Source organism: Archocentrus centrarchus, chromosome 23 (genome assembly GCF_007364275.1).
Source record: "Archocentrus centrarchus isolate MPI-CPG fArcCen1 chromosome 23, fArcCen1, whole genome shotgun sequence".
In the NCBI taxonomy this organism is placed as follows: domain Eukaryota; kingdom Metazoa; phylum Chordata; class Actinopteri; order Cichliformes; family Cichlidae; genus Archocentrus; species Archocentrus centrarchus.
The window spans coordinates 6,279,979-6,298,955 of NC_044368.1; the positions used below are offsets into that span (position 1 = coordinate 6,279,979).

Below are 18,977 nucleotides of genomic sequence, written 5' to 3' on the forward strand. Positions count from 1 at the left end.
GTGGTGAAGGATGATGGTGTTGGTGGAGCCAAAAAAAAAACTGGCTTTTTAATCTGTTGTGAGTAGCAAAAAAGGTGCTGTGTTTTTTTGTGTGCTCCATATTCTCCTTTAGATGCTTCATGATGCTGATGTTCTCAGTGCTCCTCCTGCTTGGCCTTTTGGATTCTAACTGGAGTCCCAGCTCTTCGCACCACGACCACTGCAGACTAAACTTTAGGGACCCCCCTTGGGGCAAGCCCTCACAAACAATGTTAAAGCCCATGGTAACACTCAGAACTGGAGTTTTTCTAGTGGAACACAGACACATTTTAACAACACAACCAGCCGTTTAAGCTGTGATTATTTTGAGCTTCATTAACTTAAAATCTCAGCTAAGAGTTTATTAAAGTTTATTAATTATACGACTCCTCGTGGCATAATTCTGCATAGCAGCCATGAAAAGAAGCAAACAAATCTGACAGCATAAAAAAATGACCAGGACATTGTTTTAGTGCAACTCCAATATAAATAATGATATAGCAGCTGTCTGGCTTCTCCACTGCACCATGGCCAGTCCATCACAGGGAAAATGGAGCCAGTCTTCAGCTATTCCCATAGTTGTTTAATCACTGAGGGGAAAAACCTTGAAAGTCTTCTTTGAAAAGCATCTACATTTTGTAAAGATTCACATGCAGTGGCATGTTCTTTTAGTGGCCGTTCAAGTCTATGATAACAAAACAGAATTCCTAAAAACACCCTGCCTGCATTCATAGATGCTTTGAATTAAATTGAGTGACCGCGGCAGAGGAATCTGCTGAGCTGAAGATAAAACGCGCAGGCATCGGTCGAGAAGAAACTACTCGGAACGCTTCATTAGCCTCAGTTATGTGGAAACAATAAGACGTGATATGACCAACACGCCGCACCTCATCGAAGCATTTTCATCAAAACACGAGCCTGGACCTGCAGAAAATCATGCTGGTTCATAGAAAGCCTCACACTCATCAGTATTCATTAACAAAATTAGCTTTGGAGCTGATCTTTATTTCATCCACATTTACTATTTAATGAATAGGATTTCAAAAATGTGTATTATCTGTGTGGCTGTGTGTCTTAATCACTTGTTACCATGGCAGTGTGGCTTCCTACGCCTCCCCAAGGTCACTCCTGGTAACACTCGTGAATGTATTTCAACTTGTTAGCAGGTCTAAATGAAGTTTATTGCATATAAAAACCAAATCATTTGGCAAAAGCTGTATGTGTGGTTGACATTTTGAGAGCTGAAAAGATTTCTGTGTTTCCAAACTTGGACGGGTGCTGTAAAGAATCTAAAAGATATAAAAATGACTGATTTGGCTGCGTCCAAGGGGCCATCATGTTTAAAGCTTACTGATTAAAGTACTATATCTTGTTTATTAGGTGTAGAAACAAAGCAGAAATCCCCCCCAGGCTGAAAAATAAAGTTAATGCCAAAGTGCTAAAAACTGCAGTTCCTCTAACAGGAGCTTGAGACTGGCACCAAAAATGTCAAAATAAAAATGTTTACAGTCAGGTACCAAAGAGTAAGTACAATTTGCTTTAAGCCTGTTTTTTGCTAGCCAACATAAACCAACCATTTAATCAGGATTAACCTTACCAGTCAGGCTTGCTAGGCAGTATTACAGTAGATTTATACTGCACAGGTATAAATGCCAGCAGCGGCATCAGCCACTTGCACAGGCTGCGTCACAGTCTCGTAGTGCATAAATTCACAACACAAATATAATTCAGGCGTTAGTGGGAACCTTCAGGACAGAAAAATGAAGCCAATACAGAAGTGCCAAAACTGCAGTGGCCGCTTGAGGCCATCTCCAGAACTGAGTCACTCCCCATAGACTCCCATGCTAAACTGTCCAACTTTATAGCAGAAATAAACATGTTTAAAGTCTGTTTAAAAAAAACAAACTGTTTTGTTCTTAAGAGCCAATTCCCTCATTAAAGACAACTTAATAGGTATTACCTTCTGTAAAACTTACTTGCTTAAAGCTACTAAGGTTTAAAGTTACCTAGCATTAGAGTTTGTGCACCTGTGATTGATAGAAACCAATGGTTCAGTTGATATTGGCTTGTTAAACTCTGTAGTGCTTTTATTGAAGTATCAAGCATCAACCTGCATGGATTAAAAAAATCATTAGTGCCAAAAACTGCAGTTCCTTTAACTGCCACTTGAGGCTGTCTCCAAACACGAGTCTGTTTTTTTTTTAAAACATGTTAAAATGTCCAACTTTACAGCATAAATGAATATGTTTGCAGCCTGGTTATTTCCCCCTTTCTGATAGTTGTACTGATGGTGATTTTCTCTTTTCATTAGAACTCATCCTCAAAGTTTTGCATAACTTTTTTAATGTGACACTAAGAAGTCTGCTGTAGTGTTTGTCAACTAAATTCATTTTGTTTTAAGCCTTAGCCAAAATCAGCGTTCCATTTAATATAACAGTGAGATGCCGGTACACCTTGCTAACGTCACAAGACTCCATCTGAAGCTCATTTTTGTAGAATAAAAATACCTGCTGCACATTCGTCCGCACAGCAGCACAGTGATGAGAACTAGCATTTAAAATTCACTACATTCTTGAATCCCAGATAGTAACTGAAAGTGATGCATTAATTAGATGATTAAAGCAGAGTGAGAATGCCTTCTGGTGCGCTCGGAGTCAAGCATGTCATGACTAATTCTTTATACGCTGCATCGGGTCAGGAATAAGAATACTTGGGTTAAGCGTGCACATCCATTGGAAACCCAAATTAAAGATGAGTCTTTGCTGCTTGTGTGTGATTACCTGCAGCGGAGGCCAACTGAAGTGGGGTCTCTGTGTAGTTCTCCGCCCCATCCTGCAGGGCGCCCTCCACATTCGCTCTATTATCCAGCAACAACTGTGGCAGAGATGGGAGGGGGAGGAGGTGGAGAGGAGAGGGGAGGGGAGGGAGGAAGGGGAAAAAAAAAAAAAGGAGGAAGGTACGAGGAGGAAGAGTACGGAGGAAGAAAACAGGCAGAGGGAGGAGAGGGGATGTTACAGTCAGGCTTGGCAAAAGGAAAAACCTGACCTGGTGGAAACCTAAACCAGCTCAAAAAGACACTGGCACTCACACCTAGCTACACTTCGTCATTAAGCTCTGTCTGGGGGTCTTATTTGTCAGTGTTGAGCTGAAGATGAGGAATTTATGTCCCTTTCACCAAAAACTCTGATTGCACTGATGCAAATTAATAATTGAAAAAATCCTGGAGGCGCTGGTGTTCATCAGGCTTTCAGCCAGTGTCAGCTCACACAGTAATGACTGCTACAAAATGTATTATATATTAAAACTGAACAGAACTGAACAAAACACTGAAATTTGGCATCCCTGAGGGCTATGCATCAGTTCTGCTCTGGAAGCTTCTGATTACTGCTACAGGATCAGTCTTCAGATTAGGGTGGAAACACGAGGGGGGTGGGGGGTGGGGGGCTGGGTCAGATCTACACAATTCAGGAGCATACATAATCCTGAGCCAAGCCCTCTCCACATAACTGAGATAAACACTGCACAGAAAGGACCAGGAAGGAGAAAGAAAGGTCATTTGGCATCATTATTATTATGATGCACCATCATAATAATCACCATCATCATTATTAGCCTCATTTTGGTACAAAGGATAGGGCAAGGGCCACAGGTTAATGGTTACAGGTCATAAACGTCACTACCTGCACGACAGGGACGTGTCCGTGTAACACGGCGAAAGTGAGTGGCGTCCCCTGGCGCGTTTCAGGATAAACTGAGGGGTGCTTGTTTACTGTGCTTGGCACCTGGGAAGTCATAGGTGAAGTTCAGGGAGAGAGATATATATTTATATATATACAGCCATTAACATTCACAGCTCAGGACGGGAGATGAGGGAGAAGGAGGAGAAGTGAGAAGCAGTATGCAGTGTAAGCAGAGAAGGAGGGCAGGATGGCAGAGGGAGATTTTCCTCTCGAGTTTCATAGAAAATCTTTAGCAGCTTGAATCCTGGCTCTCATCTCAATCGTCACTCTAAACGTTAAAGTGCGTCTGCCTGGACGAGGCGCTCTCACCACACTTTGTGGTATCTACAGCTCCACCTTTTATTAGCGTTTCATTTCAAAGGGGAATGAAACTAAGAGAGAAAGCGAGACACTGACAACAAACACCGGCAACAAACGCTGACAAGACGGGCGGTGCTGACTCACAAAGCGGCGAGCGAATAAAATCAAAGAGCTCGATGCTGTTCTGTGATTTCTAAAGCAGCTTTGTCACTGAGTAAATTAAGGAAATTATTTCTAAATGTCGCCCAGAGGACAAACAGATGTTAAATAATATGTCACATTTCATTTGAGGTCTGATGCTAAACAACAGCGGGACTGTTAGAGCTTATGTTTTTACAGGGATGAATTATTTATTACTTTATAATAAGAGGCAGTATGAGCAGAAACGGAGCGAATCACTGGCTGTCACTGCAGAGAAGAAGTTGAACTTATTTTTTACTTTCCTTAAAGGCTTAGTTCTACTTTCCCTGCATTTATCCATACAGACAGATTTGGTCTTGAGATCTGAGATTATGGTTGCAATTTAATAGCAGTGGAGGTGAATTTTAAAACCTGCAGAAGTTTTAAACTAGAAGTGCCTCCTCCCAAAGAAACCTGACCCTGTGAAACTGTGAAGTCAGGGGATTATCCAGGTCAGTGTTTTTTTTTTTCAATTTTTTACCTGCACAAGGAGGTTATGTGACTGGTTCAGTCTGTTTGTTTGTCAGGAGGATTACTCGCAGAGTTATGGATGGATTTGCATGTAATCTTTACCATGAGTGGGGCCCCACTTGGAAGTGATCAGTCATTCTGGATCTGGATCTGGATTGAAGGATTTTATTTTATTTTTTTGCAATAAAATTGGATGCATAAGAGAAATTGTATCTTGATGGTATCAAAACTAAAAACCCTCCACATACTTCATGAATCGATCCAGAGAACCTTCCGGGTCTGGGGACTCAGTTTCTGCAGGATTTGGAGGGTTTTTCAGTCTCGGTGTAGGCATGTAGCCTCGCACTGTTCTCGTTTTGGTCTTTAACCCCTTAAAATTAATAAATCTCAATAAAAGAGATTTTATGGTTTTAAAAAAATAAAACTTCACTACAGAAGAGGGCCATAACAACGGGCCACGTTTATGATTGGTCAGATGGTGCCAACGCCACCCTTTCATGTTAAAGTCCGCTACACTGATAAATTGGGTTGATGTATCCAGTTGATAACCACCTTCTTGTGGCCGCTTATCCTGATTTCTGATGAAGAGATTCTGGATAAGGTATCCTGGCCCTGTACTGTAAATGTGCCTGATAGTACAGAGCCTTATTGTCTCTATGACAGTGTGCATTGTATCCCCTATAGGCTGAAACTATGTAGACTATCAGACATGTTTATTTCCAGTAAGACATGCATTTTTTTCTTATCCAATCAGAGACTACGCCCATGTAACGGTGTATTTTTGGCAAAATTTTGACTTACAAAATAAATCTTTTCAAAACTTAAATAAAAATTTTGAGATAGTAACCTGAAATTTTCACTTTGGGATGACAAAAATTGCTTACTTCTGAAACTGTTTTATATTATTTTTGGGTGCAGGTACAAGTAATCTGTAGTACAGGTAAAAAGAAAAGCAAAAAAATTTAACAGACTATTTCAAAAACAGAAAATTGCCCCTTCTTCTACCCGTGAATATTTCAGTTTATACAGAAACCCCCTCCTGAGCTCGACGCTGGGGGCAGCTGATCTGCTTAAAGCAGGATATGGTTTTTGGAAACAGGAGAACAAACAGCATTCAGCTCGCCTCTGCTTATTGGTTTTATAGCTGAAATCGCAGACAGATGAAATATCTCAAAGCCTCTGCATAAAACTATCTACATGGCGAGGCTCCAGGAGAAGTAAATGAGGTGTTTTTATTTTATGTGAATTCAGGTTAGCTTCATCTTTCTTATTCCATAAATTTACGGATGATTTCACAGGTAGTGCTTTGCTTCTGAGTCAACACTGCGCTTTACACAAGCATCAAAGCAATGGAGCAATCACAGTGATCAATAACGAGGTCACTATGGTGAAGCAGAGTCCATAAACATTTTTACTTTTGCATATTCTAATTGAAAATTAAAGCTGCTACACACACACACACACACACACACACACACACACACACAGAGGACACACGGCAGAGAGAAAAACAGGATTTCTAATAGCACAGCCTCTCTGTTACTTAAGTACAACAAATAAGTGCAATGATTTTCATGCTTCATGCAGAGTCTGTGGTAGCAAGTTACACTAAGTGCACACAATTACAACAGAAATGTATTATTGATGTGGTATAAAGCAAACTGCTGCTGGATTTACAGTGTAAACGTAGTGAAATAACTGCCTGCAAAGTGGATTATGTATCTGCGTTAAGACATCGATACTCGCTGATTGCTTATTGGTGCACTTCATGTAATGAGCTGCCGGGAGGACAGAGAGCATGCTGAGAGCAGGTGAGACAATGACGATAGGGAAGGGGGGAAAGGGGGGAGAAGAGCAACACAAAGTGGGTTCATAGTTTCACTGTTTACAGAAACAAATGTGAACAAACATGTTAGACCAGAACAAAAAAAAAACAAACAAACAAAAAAAGTGCAATCATTGTGACACTGCTGACGGTCAGCACTGACCTCACTGTTGATGTCCGCTCCGGCGTCAAGAAGCATCTGGACCATGGCCTCATCCCCACGGACGCAGGCATACATGAGGGGGGTCATTCCCTGCAGGATGAGGGGCGGGGGATAAAGGAGGAGAAGGTTGAAATATTTCTAAATTTATGCAATAGGAAAATGGGAATCTGTTGAGTGGTCGCAAACATCCCAGCCAGCAAAAAATTGTTGAGAAGATGATTTTTCCAGATGTCCAAACAACGTGGAGATTTGATTAAAAGGTGAAAGGTGAAAGGGAAAAGATGTCCTGTTACATGTAAATTTGGCTGAAAAGAGGACATTCTTTCCTCTCAACGCATCTGCACATTCACACCCAGTCAAGTTCTTCCTGTGAGGCAGCAGTGCTCACCGCTGCACCACCGCGCCACCCACAAGTCCTCTCCAGAAAATCGAAAATAAACTCAAACTTGTGCACCCAAGTTTTTTATTTTTTGAAAGTCATTAAAGATAGTTTGAGTTTATGTAATCCACAAAAGCACCCAGAGAAGACTTGTGTGGCTGTCTAATCACAATCGTTTAATGTTGCATTGAAAAATGAATGAGTGGGTGATCCACTCAGATTTAGAAACTTTAACCATTTCTGGGGGGCACACAGTACCTCAGATACTATTGTAATAATAGTTAATCGGCATTTAGCATCTAGATAGCATCTCTAATTATCAAAGCAACTTTCAAAATATGTCAAGGAAACTGTGACCCAGCAAATGTGTTAGAATCCAAATTTATCATAAACCAAAAAAGCCAAATTAAATGAAAGTGGAGAAAACACAGTAACAAAGTATACCAAACAATATGAATGCAAACCAAAAAACCCTTAAAACTTTAAATGCACTGAATAATCAGGTTGGATCTGCATCATTTCACTGCTGTGGAAGAAAACTCAGAATATGACCTGAAAGATATCATTTTTTAATTATCTGAGGGCCAACTTATCATATTAATTTGATATTCATTTTACATTAGACTAATTCAAATTCCTCAGGATGCCTTCAATGATTACAATCAAATCACTTGATTGGAGTCCTTTCTGATTTGTTGCTCATCATCCACTCAGTGCACTTCTGTTGGAGGTGAGGACCTCTGTCAAGCAGAAATGGAACTGCATGCAAAATATTGATTTCACCGCTATAAACAAAACCCTTGAAGAATAATTCCAGGTTATTCTAATCTGCTGTTATTCCTGTAAACGTAGCTATTGCAGCTGTACGGGTTGTGCACACTTAAACAGGAGACGAGATGCGTGCTTTTCACCAAAAGTCCACTTCAGAAAAATTGTAAAAATAATTAATGTATAGTGATTAGCCATATTATTAAAACCACCTTATATACAGTATATATACACTGATTTATATTGTGTTGGGTGGCATGTGTTGTCTGGCACCAAAACCTTAGCAGCAGATGCTTTAGGTCTTCTTGGTTGTGGGCATCTTGTAGATAGTAGCTTAGATTGGGATTTGAAAGGGAGGTCAAGCTTTTGCCTTTTTTGTGCTGTTTTGCAAACAATTTCTGGGTAGATTTTGAGATGGGGTATTATCCTGTGGTGGGATGCCAAGTTTCTATTGCATGTACACATTGAATTGTACTAAGTTTCACTGTGTAGTCTCATAACATGTTAGTAAGCATGTTGCTTATTGTGCATGTTGGGTTAACTGGTCAGAGCTTTCAGATAATGCTCTTAAAGTGCACAGAATAAGTGCTGTATGAATCTGTGCGTGAATAAGTGAAAGTGGCTTGCAGTGTGAAGAGCCTTGAATGACCAGACCAGATAAGCACAATAAAAATTCTGGTCTATTCCTATAATAAGATGATCATGACCATTTATAGGTGGTTTATGCACACCGTTTTGCAACATGGCCAGGCTGAAAGCATGAGCGAGGTCAGTCTGTGCAGGAATCTCTGATAGATCAATGCAGGAGCAAAGGGATTCCCAGATGGCACAGAAGCAGCTTGCTGCAGAAGCTGGAAAATGTTTTGCAGAAAACTCCACAATGCTGCTCATGCCCTGCCTTTGGGCCCTTTTCTCTGTAATCATAAAAGCTGCAATCACTGACCAGTATGTTGATGATAACTACAACGTCTGCTCATTTAATGTCCAGGAAGTCTTCATATAAGCTTCTTTAAATCACCATTTTATGTGCATGCTGTAACTTCACTGCGTCCTACCAGTCAGCCTCGTTCCTTAAAAATGCAGTAAGATATAATAAGTATGCATACACAGTACACAACTCCGAGCCTTTTCCTCATTAATAAGAGAAATGTCCAGCAGTTTCTTGCAGCTTCTTATTTACTGGACCGTATCATTATGGTCTCAAAATAACCGTATCTTCCCAACAAGGGCAAACGCATAGGTGGGCTGTGAGACTCCGAACACAACATCTTATATCTCTGCATGTCTACATATGCACAGTGCACTCTCGAGCCTGACACGCCCACACACATTATGCTGCAGGATGAAGCTGCTTCATATAAGTGCTACTGCAAAGAACTGCATAAGAGCAACAACAACAACTTCAAAATGACCTTTATTGCAAATGAGGCAGCAAATTCTTCCCATTTGTCCGACTTTCCAAAGAGTTTTTGAATGAGATTCCATAAAACAGACTTCAATCATATGCCTGATCTGGGCCATTATGCTCAACAGAGGCCTTTTACGACTTACTCATAACACACCACAGCACTTTATGTTGAAGACTGATCTCCCTTTGTGGTGATTCACTGTTAAATATTTCCTGGACAGCAATCTACTTAATCAGCAGATGGTTAAGGGGCGAGAGACGATGGACCTTCATGATCATTGTGATGAGTTCAAAATGTCTCTTAGCCGTGATGACCGACTCCAGCTTTTACTTTATTGCTCCTGTAACACCGTCTGGTCCTTTGCTCCATTTAGCCACTTTTACAAGGAGATAAAAGTCTGTATGTCATCACAGGCTGGTATTTATGCGAGAAGAGAGGAAGGAAAGCAAAAGTCAATATAATTTGTCAAATTAACAAGGACCTGTGATGAGTTCAAAAGAAGTGTGTGTGTTTTTTTTTGTAATATATTAGAAACTGTATTTATGCAAACATTAATCACTCTGACATGGAGGTTTTTAGAGTATCTGAGTGAAGAATTGCCAAGCATATCTTAATTAAACCTAACTAGGCGCAGCTTATTGATCACGGGAAATCAGATTGCACCATTAACTTCCACTTAGCAGCACAGGGAATAACCAATATTTCCTCTGTGGAGGTGGAGATTCCCAAATGACTAACACTGGGATACAGCAGGACTGAGATGAACAGGAGGGGTCATGCCACAATCTGTCCCTGCTTCTTTGCTAAAGAAACATATATATCTATGTCAATATTTGCATTCAAACATTATATTCTGAAGCTGAATGACTGAGAATCTACACAGACACGAAGCTGAATATTGTTCTGCTGCAGCTCTGGGTCGCTCCACTCTCCCCCGTGTGGAATTTAACTGTTCATTATGCTAGGTGGTGTGTGCAGGCACCTGCATCAGCTCTTCATCCTGCCTTTTTCACCTGACTGCTCCTCCTCCTGCATCCCGCCTACTGCCACCTTTGATCGATCTGGTTCTCCAGTCCCCTGCTCCATCCGCAGCACCATGGAAGCTGCTAATAAGGCTCACGCATCCTGTTTGTACACTGCCAGTTCAAGGTTGTTTGAAATCGGGTGTTGCCTCTTCTTAGCTGAGGAATTTGCAAAACACATGGAGGCATTTCCAGTCATACACACCTATCTGATAGGCTGCTTCTAGAGGCACTCGGCTGAGGGGAGCCACTTGGTCCAGTCTTATTTGTTTTAGGTGGGAAGGCCAGTCTCTGTGTTTAGTATTTGGATTTGTGTGCTAGTTTTACTTCCCCCGACTCTTTGGTTGTTTTCACCTGTGGTAATTATATCCAGCTATGTCTCGTTACCCATCAGCCCTCAGAGTGTGTACATGTAGCGCCGTCTTTCCTCTGTTACATCATATCTTTACATTTCTGTTACCTCTCGTGCTGCTACCCTTTTGGATTCTATCACTTACTTGTGTTTTACGTACTTTTTTGGACGAATCTGTCAGCAAATAAAGCTCACTTTTGTTGTTCTCCGCCTCCTCCTTTTGGGTTCTCAGCTAAACTCTACACCCATCTTATTTTAAAGAGCTTGACTCAATCATTACAGCATTTATTTAGAATTACAAAGTGGTCAGAATATCAACAACAACAAAAAATATATATATATATATATACCTATAATATTTTAGTAACAGTTTTGTCATCAGTAACACATGAAAATCTGGATGTGGATAAAACAATACATCAAAGCTCCTGATATGCACACAGATGCTCCAATTTGTGGAAATTATTCGTTCGAACCAGGACAGACTGACTCGCCCTTTACTGCCTGGCAGCAGAAAGGCATGAGTAACACTGGAGATCTGTGTATTGGAAATAAGTAAGTAAAATTCTTGCATCAGGATTTTTCAGATACTTACTCCAAGATTATGTCAGAAAGCATGTGCCTCACTTTGAAACTGACGGCTTACGAGAGCCTAGATGCAATGAATAAATTTAATATTGACAGCTGTTAGCCTCCTTTTTATACCAGTGTGTCTTACCTCCCTCGTTACCTGATGTGCATATAGTCTGTGTTTTCCCATGCCCTTGCCCTTTGAGTCATCCCCTCATTCCTCACAGTTGTGTGTTTCCCCTGCTTCATGTTCTCCCTGGATTCCTGCACCCTTCCTTGCTCCTGCGCTGCATTTTTCTGTGAACCAATCAGCATTAAATTTGGACTCATCTCCAAATTTCTCGTCTCCAGAGTTCTGCACTTTGGGTCCTAACCTACCTGACACACACTGGTTTCATGACACGTTGGATGGGAGAAATGAAAAATACGTTGCATCTGGAGAGACTGCGACTTCTCAGTGAAAACAGACTCGATATATTTGAGAGATCCTGGAATCCTGTACTGGCATTTTAGAGTAGGAATAATTAGTATGCGGTACGTGTGCTTTCCCCCCTCCTTCTTAAATTTTTCTATTTACATCTACTTATATTGTATCTCTACACAGGTTTTAATGCTGTATCAAGGTTGCTGTGGCCATTGTTGTTAGATGTGCTGTTTTTTCTTCTTGTATTAAAATTATTTAAACCTAAAAAAAAAAAAAAAAAAAGCCCAAGAAACTCTACACCCCACACAATAACTGTACTTTTGGTTTTGACTGCTTTGTTAATTACATTTTGTTGTTAATAGAAAAATCTATAAAATAAACTAATTGACTCATTTAAGCTCTTTGATCTGGTTAATTAATATTTCTCCTGTTACGCTAGCGAGCTGGGGTCGTAACACGTTAGTTATTTTATATTAAATCACGCTGCTACCACAGCTACTTTATTATATTTGGTTGAGGGCCACTGATTATTATATTTATATATATTTTTTTATTTGTGTTTATTTGAGTTACATTCATGTCCCTACTGGGCCGCTGCCAGTATGTAATGGTGCTTAATGATAAATTAATGACAGTGAGTGACAGCAGGGGCAAGGTGGAGCTATGAAAGTCCTAATGAGGCCACCCTTTTGCAGACCTGTAAAATATGTATTTTTGTGTTGCAATATTTTTATGTGCGACACTTATTTAGTAGAAGCCAAAGTGGATTAAGAGAGAATTGTTTTGTTCATTGCCAAGAGGATTTGGTGTGAGCTTTAAGAAATGTGTGTCGAATTAAGCCTGCACCCCACACCAAGCTAAGGATCCTATGATGACTTCATCCTCATTATATGCCTTCAAAAAAATATACAAAATAACATTGATTTTCATGTACTTTTGAGACAGTGCTCAGCTGTTGATGTCATAGTGAGTCAGAGGTTACAGCATCTTTCACGTGAGTAAAACTGAGGGAGTTTAATCAGATCCTTAAAGTCTTAAAGAGGGAAAGGCTTACTGACAGTACAGAGTGATGTGGAGCTGCATAGATTTCATATTAGATCTGGAGGAGGATGAGGGAGAAATTAATGAATAACACCTCAGCTATGAAGGGTCAGCTAACCACCCCACATCACATTTTATTAAAAATTTTAAATATACACTATTTATCCCTATGCTGTCCTCACTAAGTGTATTTTCAGCTATACGGCTAGCTTAAACGCTACATTCGCCAGCATTCAAAGGAAGAGACAGTTGTTGTAAAATGCACATTTTGTGTAAAAGTGAAAAAGAAAGGAAAAATACAAAAAGCATGAAGATCATTACAAGAACCAAATATTTGATTCACCAGCTTTAGAGCCAACACATCTACACTACCAATATAAGATAAAGTTCTCAATCACAAAAAAATGGTTCCATGTGTTAATACAACTAAAAATAATTAGAAGCTTATGTATGAAGTTGTGTATGTGGGGTTTCATTTCAAGCACAGACTGAAAGGACTGCTGCACTGTGATGCTTGCTAATTGCTGCATCTGTCCTACATGTTTACTCACTTCCTCGCCAGTACTGCTATTCACAACTACCACTAGATGGTGCAAAAAAGGCATACAACTGAAGCAAATACACTGATTCCAGCACAATCCCCAGTGTAAAACCACTGGTGGAGAAAGTGCATAAGATTTATCTTCTATGCTTTGCTGTGACGCCTTGTATCCTGGTGTTCATGTGGACATTACTTAAACATATGAACCTAACTGTTGCTTCAGACTAACGCACCATCTGTCACAATGGACCGCAATCCCTGATGGACAAAAATGGATCAAGGAATGCAACAAAAACCCAAGTTTTTAATCTCTCAGAAACTTCAGCTCCACATTATATTGAGAACAATCCCGGAACAAGCCCGAGGCTCCAAAGAACCACTGCCTTTGTCCCAGCACCAGACCACCTACCACCCAGACACCCCCACAGATCTAGTGGTCCTGCCCTGATGGTCAAAGAAATTTTAAGTTATTTCAAGTTTAGAAAAACAGGTCTTTGTGTGTCCATATTCCATGGGGTTAAAGCAAGTCCCTCACATTAACATGCTTTTTTGCTGCTCTGCACAAGTTTGATATCTGAATATTGAACCTTGTGTTTTGGGCCTTTAAATTACCCTTTGTGACATCTGCATCCTGTGAAGCTGTGCAGCATTAAGCACCAGCAGCTTTTGTTTCCACTGCTGGTATCAACAGGAATCAAACAGGTATTTCCTAGATCATTAATCAGTTGAGTTATAGAAAAAAAAAAAAATCAGCAATCTTCATTCAATTTTTCTAGGAACTTTACCAAACAGTGCTTACAAAGTACACTTTTAGCTCAACAATGTAGCTTATTTATTGTAGACTTGTGGGATTGAAAAGGTATCTATATGAAATTTTACAGAAAACTTAGATGACTGACAGGTTAATCAATGAAGAAAATTATAAGTAGCTCCAACCGCATTACGTGCTAAGAGCTGAGGTTCTAAGGAATGCCTTTTTAATATTGAATGGCTAAGTGAGTGCTTCACACTTCTGTAAAGAGTGGGTTCAGTTGATTGTAGTTGGATGAGTGCTTTGAGCCTGGTCTCACTCCCAATTCATCACAAATAGATGCTTAGTCATTACACCTTTTGCAGCCACCGTTTACTGTTGTTTTTCAGTGTGCAGGATTAATGTCATGAGATGTTTTTTTTAACCCAAAAAGCTTTAACCGGGGACAGGGATGATACCCCTCCCGCCTTCATTGGTGGACTTTCTATACTTCTATTTCTATTATGCATCATGAGACACCTTGTGAGTATCCTAGAGGTGGCATTTGCTTTGACAAAACTGCAGTGTGTGAAATTTGAAAGGTTGCAGTTTCAAATTGAGTGATGACCTTGAGAAGAAGCAGTGTTACATTTGTGCAGGGGGAGTGCAGTACACACAGACAGACACAAAGAAAAACAATGAATTATTTTCCTTGTGTATTAAAAAAAACAATGATGCATGAAAACTGTATCATCGCATAAGAATTTAGCACAGTGCATTACTCATAAGGAACAGTCTGTGCCTAGCATGTGTGCATGCATTACACTGTGTTGCCAGGTACTTGCTAGAAATCCACAATTTATTGTATCTCTGTGTCCTGAGCAGTGTAGATATGGAATTTTAATGATGTTATATATTTGTGTGTGTGTGTGTGTTCAGTGGCAGACCTGCTCGCTCATGCTGTTAATGCCATCGGGCCCCAGCAGGTTCACAGCCTGCTTGACCAGGTCCGTCCGTCCGCAGTTGAGCATCCTGAAACCCAGATCTTGCAGGAACTTGGCCTCTGTGGAGGCTGCGTCCAGCTTTCTGGTGGCACAGAAGCAATCCTCAGCTCTGCAGACAGAAACAGGAGATCCATTACTGTGATTAAGAGGGAGCTTATCTCAGGAATGGATTTTGAGATCGGAGGATATACATCTCCACAGTATGCTGAAGGAAGCTGAAAACGATTGCTGGTCTGCGTTTCATAACTCAAATTCTTGGTATCGGGAAACAAACTGCAACTTTATAAGTACTGAGCCGCTTCAATTTAAAAGTCAATTCACTAATATCTGAATTTGTCAACACTCACTTTTCTTTGATTGCTTCTGGTTCAGTACTTTTCTTAAGCAGCTTCTCTCCAGGTAAGGCTTCCCCCGTAAAGCCTCTTTAATCCAAGCATCTGTCACAACTGCAGTTTTCACAGGGTCGCAGAGAAACCTTTGCTGGATGTTATTCTAAATTTACATGACAGTTGTATCTGACACATGCGAAGAGCTGTGTTAATTGCCACCTCATTTATTACTTCTCTGCAAATACACGGAAAGTGAAAAGACTCTTAACCCGTTGACTCCATAACAAGCAAACAACAAAAGAAAAACATTACAGAGTCAGTGGCGATGAGGCAAATATGATGCACAGCTTTGCAACTGCTGTGGAGTGTTTGTAAATGAGGGAAGAAAGAGAGGGCGAGAAAGGCGAGACTGTAAGTGAGTCAGAAACAAATACAGAGAGAAGATTTATAGGTTACTGCTGTCCAAGAAAGAAGGACAAACACAGTTCATTTAGTAACTGCCAAGTCTCATGAAAAAGCTTTTAAATTTAACAGTGTGAGTCTAAATTCAGTTCACTGAGGGGCTGCAATGAAATGTTAACATCACACCGATCCACTCCACAAATTTTGTCATTAATAATAAAACGATCCAGGTTGTGCTCCTGTGAAATAAAGGTCAGAATAATTTTTGTCTGTTATCCCACCGTTATTTCATTAATCACACCCATTTGTTTAGTTTTCATTCCATATTTTCTCTTGGCCGTCCTCACCCTCCCTTGCAGTTGCTCTTTTTCGCCCCGCTCCGCAGCAAAGGCTGTGGGTAAAAAAAAATGACGCCAATGCAAAAAGTGCCAAAAACTGCAGGCCAGCTCTGAATGCATAGCATTAATTTGTTAAAATTCAATAAACTTACACAAATTAAATTGTATTATTGACTTAAAGTTGTGTATAATTGAGGTGTGGCTGCTGCTTTGAGTGACAGGTGAGTGCTGTTAGCTGTCTGCTACTCATCACCTCAGCCAATTCCAATCAATGAACTGGGCCTCTAATCCGTGTTTGTGCCCATTACAACATTTTAATGCAATTATCTGATAGATATTATGGTTTTCTGTGTGGTATAGATGCTCCAAGAATCTGTGCTCCAGTTTTGGTTAGTATTTTATCAGCATGCTACTTTCCACTGATTAGCAATTATCAGTGTCCTTGTGAACAGACGCATCTCTTTAACCATGCTAGTGAACATAAGCTGATAATTCAGCCACTTCTGGTTACAGAAAACCAAGATGGTCAAAACGAGTGTGTTGATGTTCGCCAACATGACTAAGTCAGTCTGTAGTGATAAGTGCAACTTGTTTTATGTAAAAGGGGACTTGACTCAACTGGTTGCATTCTGGTTATATTCCTATATAAAAGCAAGGTTGCTGAGTGCCTCATTTTGCAGTTAAATCGCTGTGATGCGGCAACTACATCACTATTTGTTGTTCTGGCTGGATTCTGAATGCGAATTTCCGTATGTGGGGATTTATCAGTTAATTGGCGTATTATCGCAGATTGCATGTAAGTGCCAGCCAAACTGATAGCAGACTGACTCCATCTTATTGCTGCTTTATTGCATTTTGATGCACCGAAGTCGCTTTGAAGATGGCAACTGACTATGAGTGGTGTCTTTAGAAGCAACTATTTCAAAGGTAACAGAATTGCACATGGTTGCAATAATTTTGGTTGTGCAGCGGTTTTCCCTAATGTGATTGTACCATAGGAGCACATTCTTACTTTCAAAGGAGACCTGCAAAAGCCATAGCCTCTAGGGGAAACTGGGCAGCATCAAAAAGAAATATGAAAAAGTTTGAACAGTAGCACACATACTGGTAAAACTCTGCCACCTGGTGGTAAAGGTTTATATTAAATTCTGCAAAGGGTAATCACAAAAAATACCTTTAAAGAATTAAAAGTAGAATAATAATGGCAACTACTCCACTGAAAATATAAAATGCTTCATCTGCTGCAAACACCAGACAATCAGAACATGTGCAGATAACTGCAGATCATGGCTCTAATTTTAAGTACATGATGACTTTATATTCATCTTCATTTTCTAACACTATGGCTGAGTTCAGATAAAGGCACAGGCTTCTTTAACAGTGACTATGTGCAAGAGTGACTTCCTACAATCAGTCACACCTTATTTTAATAAGGTAAGTTAAGATAAGGTCTGACTAATTGTTGCAAGTCACTCTTGTGTTTGGCATACGAGACTGACACAGACTCCTAACAAGCCCTGCGCCTTTATGGTGATATATATAAAGGTGGCAATTAACTGATGAGCCATTACTGCGCTGAACTAACTCAACTCAGTCTCATCTGCTCTGTGATAACAGTGTGGCTATCACACTTTTGTAAGATGCATACTATAATTAGTTCTAATTAAACGGAAGGCTAGATTTATAGGTACAACCTATGCTTAACTGGGCAATTTTGAATGTTAAAGTTTATGCTAATACAACACTTGCTGGCTGATAGTCCATGTACAGGCTTCATAAATGGGTGCACATAGAGTTTCATTATCCAGGGCAGCTTCCTTCTTGCAGTAAATGTTGTTATTGCCATCAAATTCTTACTTTATTTGTCGAGGTTCACAGTCCACGCCGGGCAGCAGCAGCCTGGCAGCCTGCCTCACGTCGTCACTGTCCACAGAGAAGCTCCGTCGATGCTCAGTGTGGGCGACTGCCACCCGGATCCACTCCATCAGTGGGGGCAGCACCAGGAATGGCCTGCAGAGAAAACAGGTTTATGTGCTACAGTTTAACATCTTAATTAAGTCAGAAAAGATGACAATTTTAAAAATAAAGCCACATTTATGAAAATAAAAGAGACTTTTGAGGAAATTCTTGAAATGCTCATTTTTCTTAGCTGGCTGGAGGTGCAGTTTTATGAGTGTGACAGAAAGATGACATGATATGTGCACTTGTAAGGGTAAACTGTGTGTTGTTAATGGAATAGAAGAGCATGAACCACACCAACATCTAACTGGACCAAAGTGACTCCTGCAGCTTCCTTTACAAGCATGGGTTGTTTTTCTGACACTGAGTCAACAGGCAATCTGGCACTACTTTAAATTAGATTAAGCTATGTTGTAAAAAGTGTGTGCTGCTCCACTTGTGCATGGTCGAGTGTGCATAAATGGACAGCGCTCTGCACACTGGGTGCAGGTGTTTCAGCTGAAATGATTTTGATTCTGGATAAACCCATGCCTGTTAGAGCTTCCATCGCTCCTTCCCTCTGTTTGTGGCTAAAGGAGCTAAATGCTAATGTTTTCCTGAAGAGTGTGCAGCTGTGAGATCTTTTGGCCTCCAAAGCTACATGTGTTATATAGTAGGAGGCATAGTTGAGATTGCAGATGATGCAGCAGTTAACTTAATATTCTAGGAAAATCTTTTACACATTGAGAGCACAACCAAAATTGCCCCATTACAGAACAAAAAAACCCTGAAATTACAAGGTGTACTAAGATGGTATGGCTGTGGCAAAGGAAAGAAGGCCTTTAATGAAGGTAAATAAATAAAATTCACTGAATTGCATGGGACTTCCTGTAAGTGGCACTAAATGAATATAGACCATTGGAGCAACATGTTCCAATAGTGCCTTTATCTTGGATAAATACTTTGACAAGTACCAGTGAGCTGAGAGTTACATTAATATGTTACAGCTGGACATTAAATTAGCTACCTAACT

The 18,977-nt window shown here is 40.3% G+C and overlaps 1 protein-coding gene across 1 annotated transcript in view; it reads right to left on the reverse strand.

Annotated features, from left to right (window-relative positions):
• The window catches only part of LOC115773725 (ankyrin repeat and BTB/POZ domain-containing protein BTBD11-A), a 223,709-nt gene that overhangs the window by 13,706 nt on the left and 191,026 nt on the right, over positions 1–18,977 (reverse strand). Inside the window, exons 4-8 of the mRNA XM_030720609.1 lie at positions 17,864–18,016; positions 14,881–15,046; positions 6,698–6,787; positions 3,699–3,800; positions 2,799–2,892 (exon numbers count right to left, since the gene is read on the reverse strand). Of these exons, the coding sequence (XP_030576469.1) occupies positions 2,799–2,892; positions 3,699–3,800; positions 6,698–6,787; positions 14,881–15,046; positions 17,864–18,016 (605 nt within the window). The remainder of the gene's footprint in view (positions 1–2,798; positions 2,893–3,698; positions 3,801–6,697; positions 6,788–14,880; positions 15,047–17,863; positions 18,017–18,977) is intronic.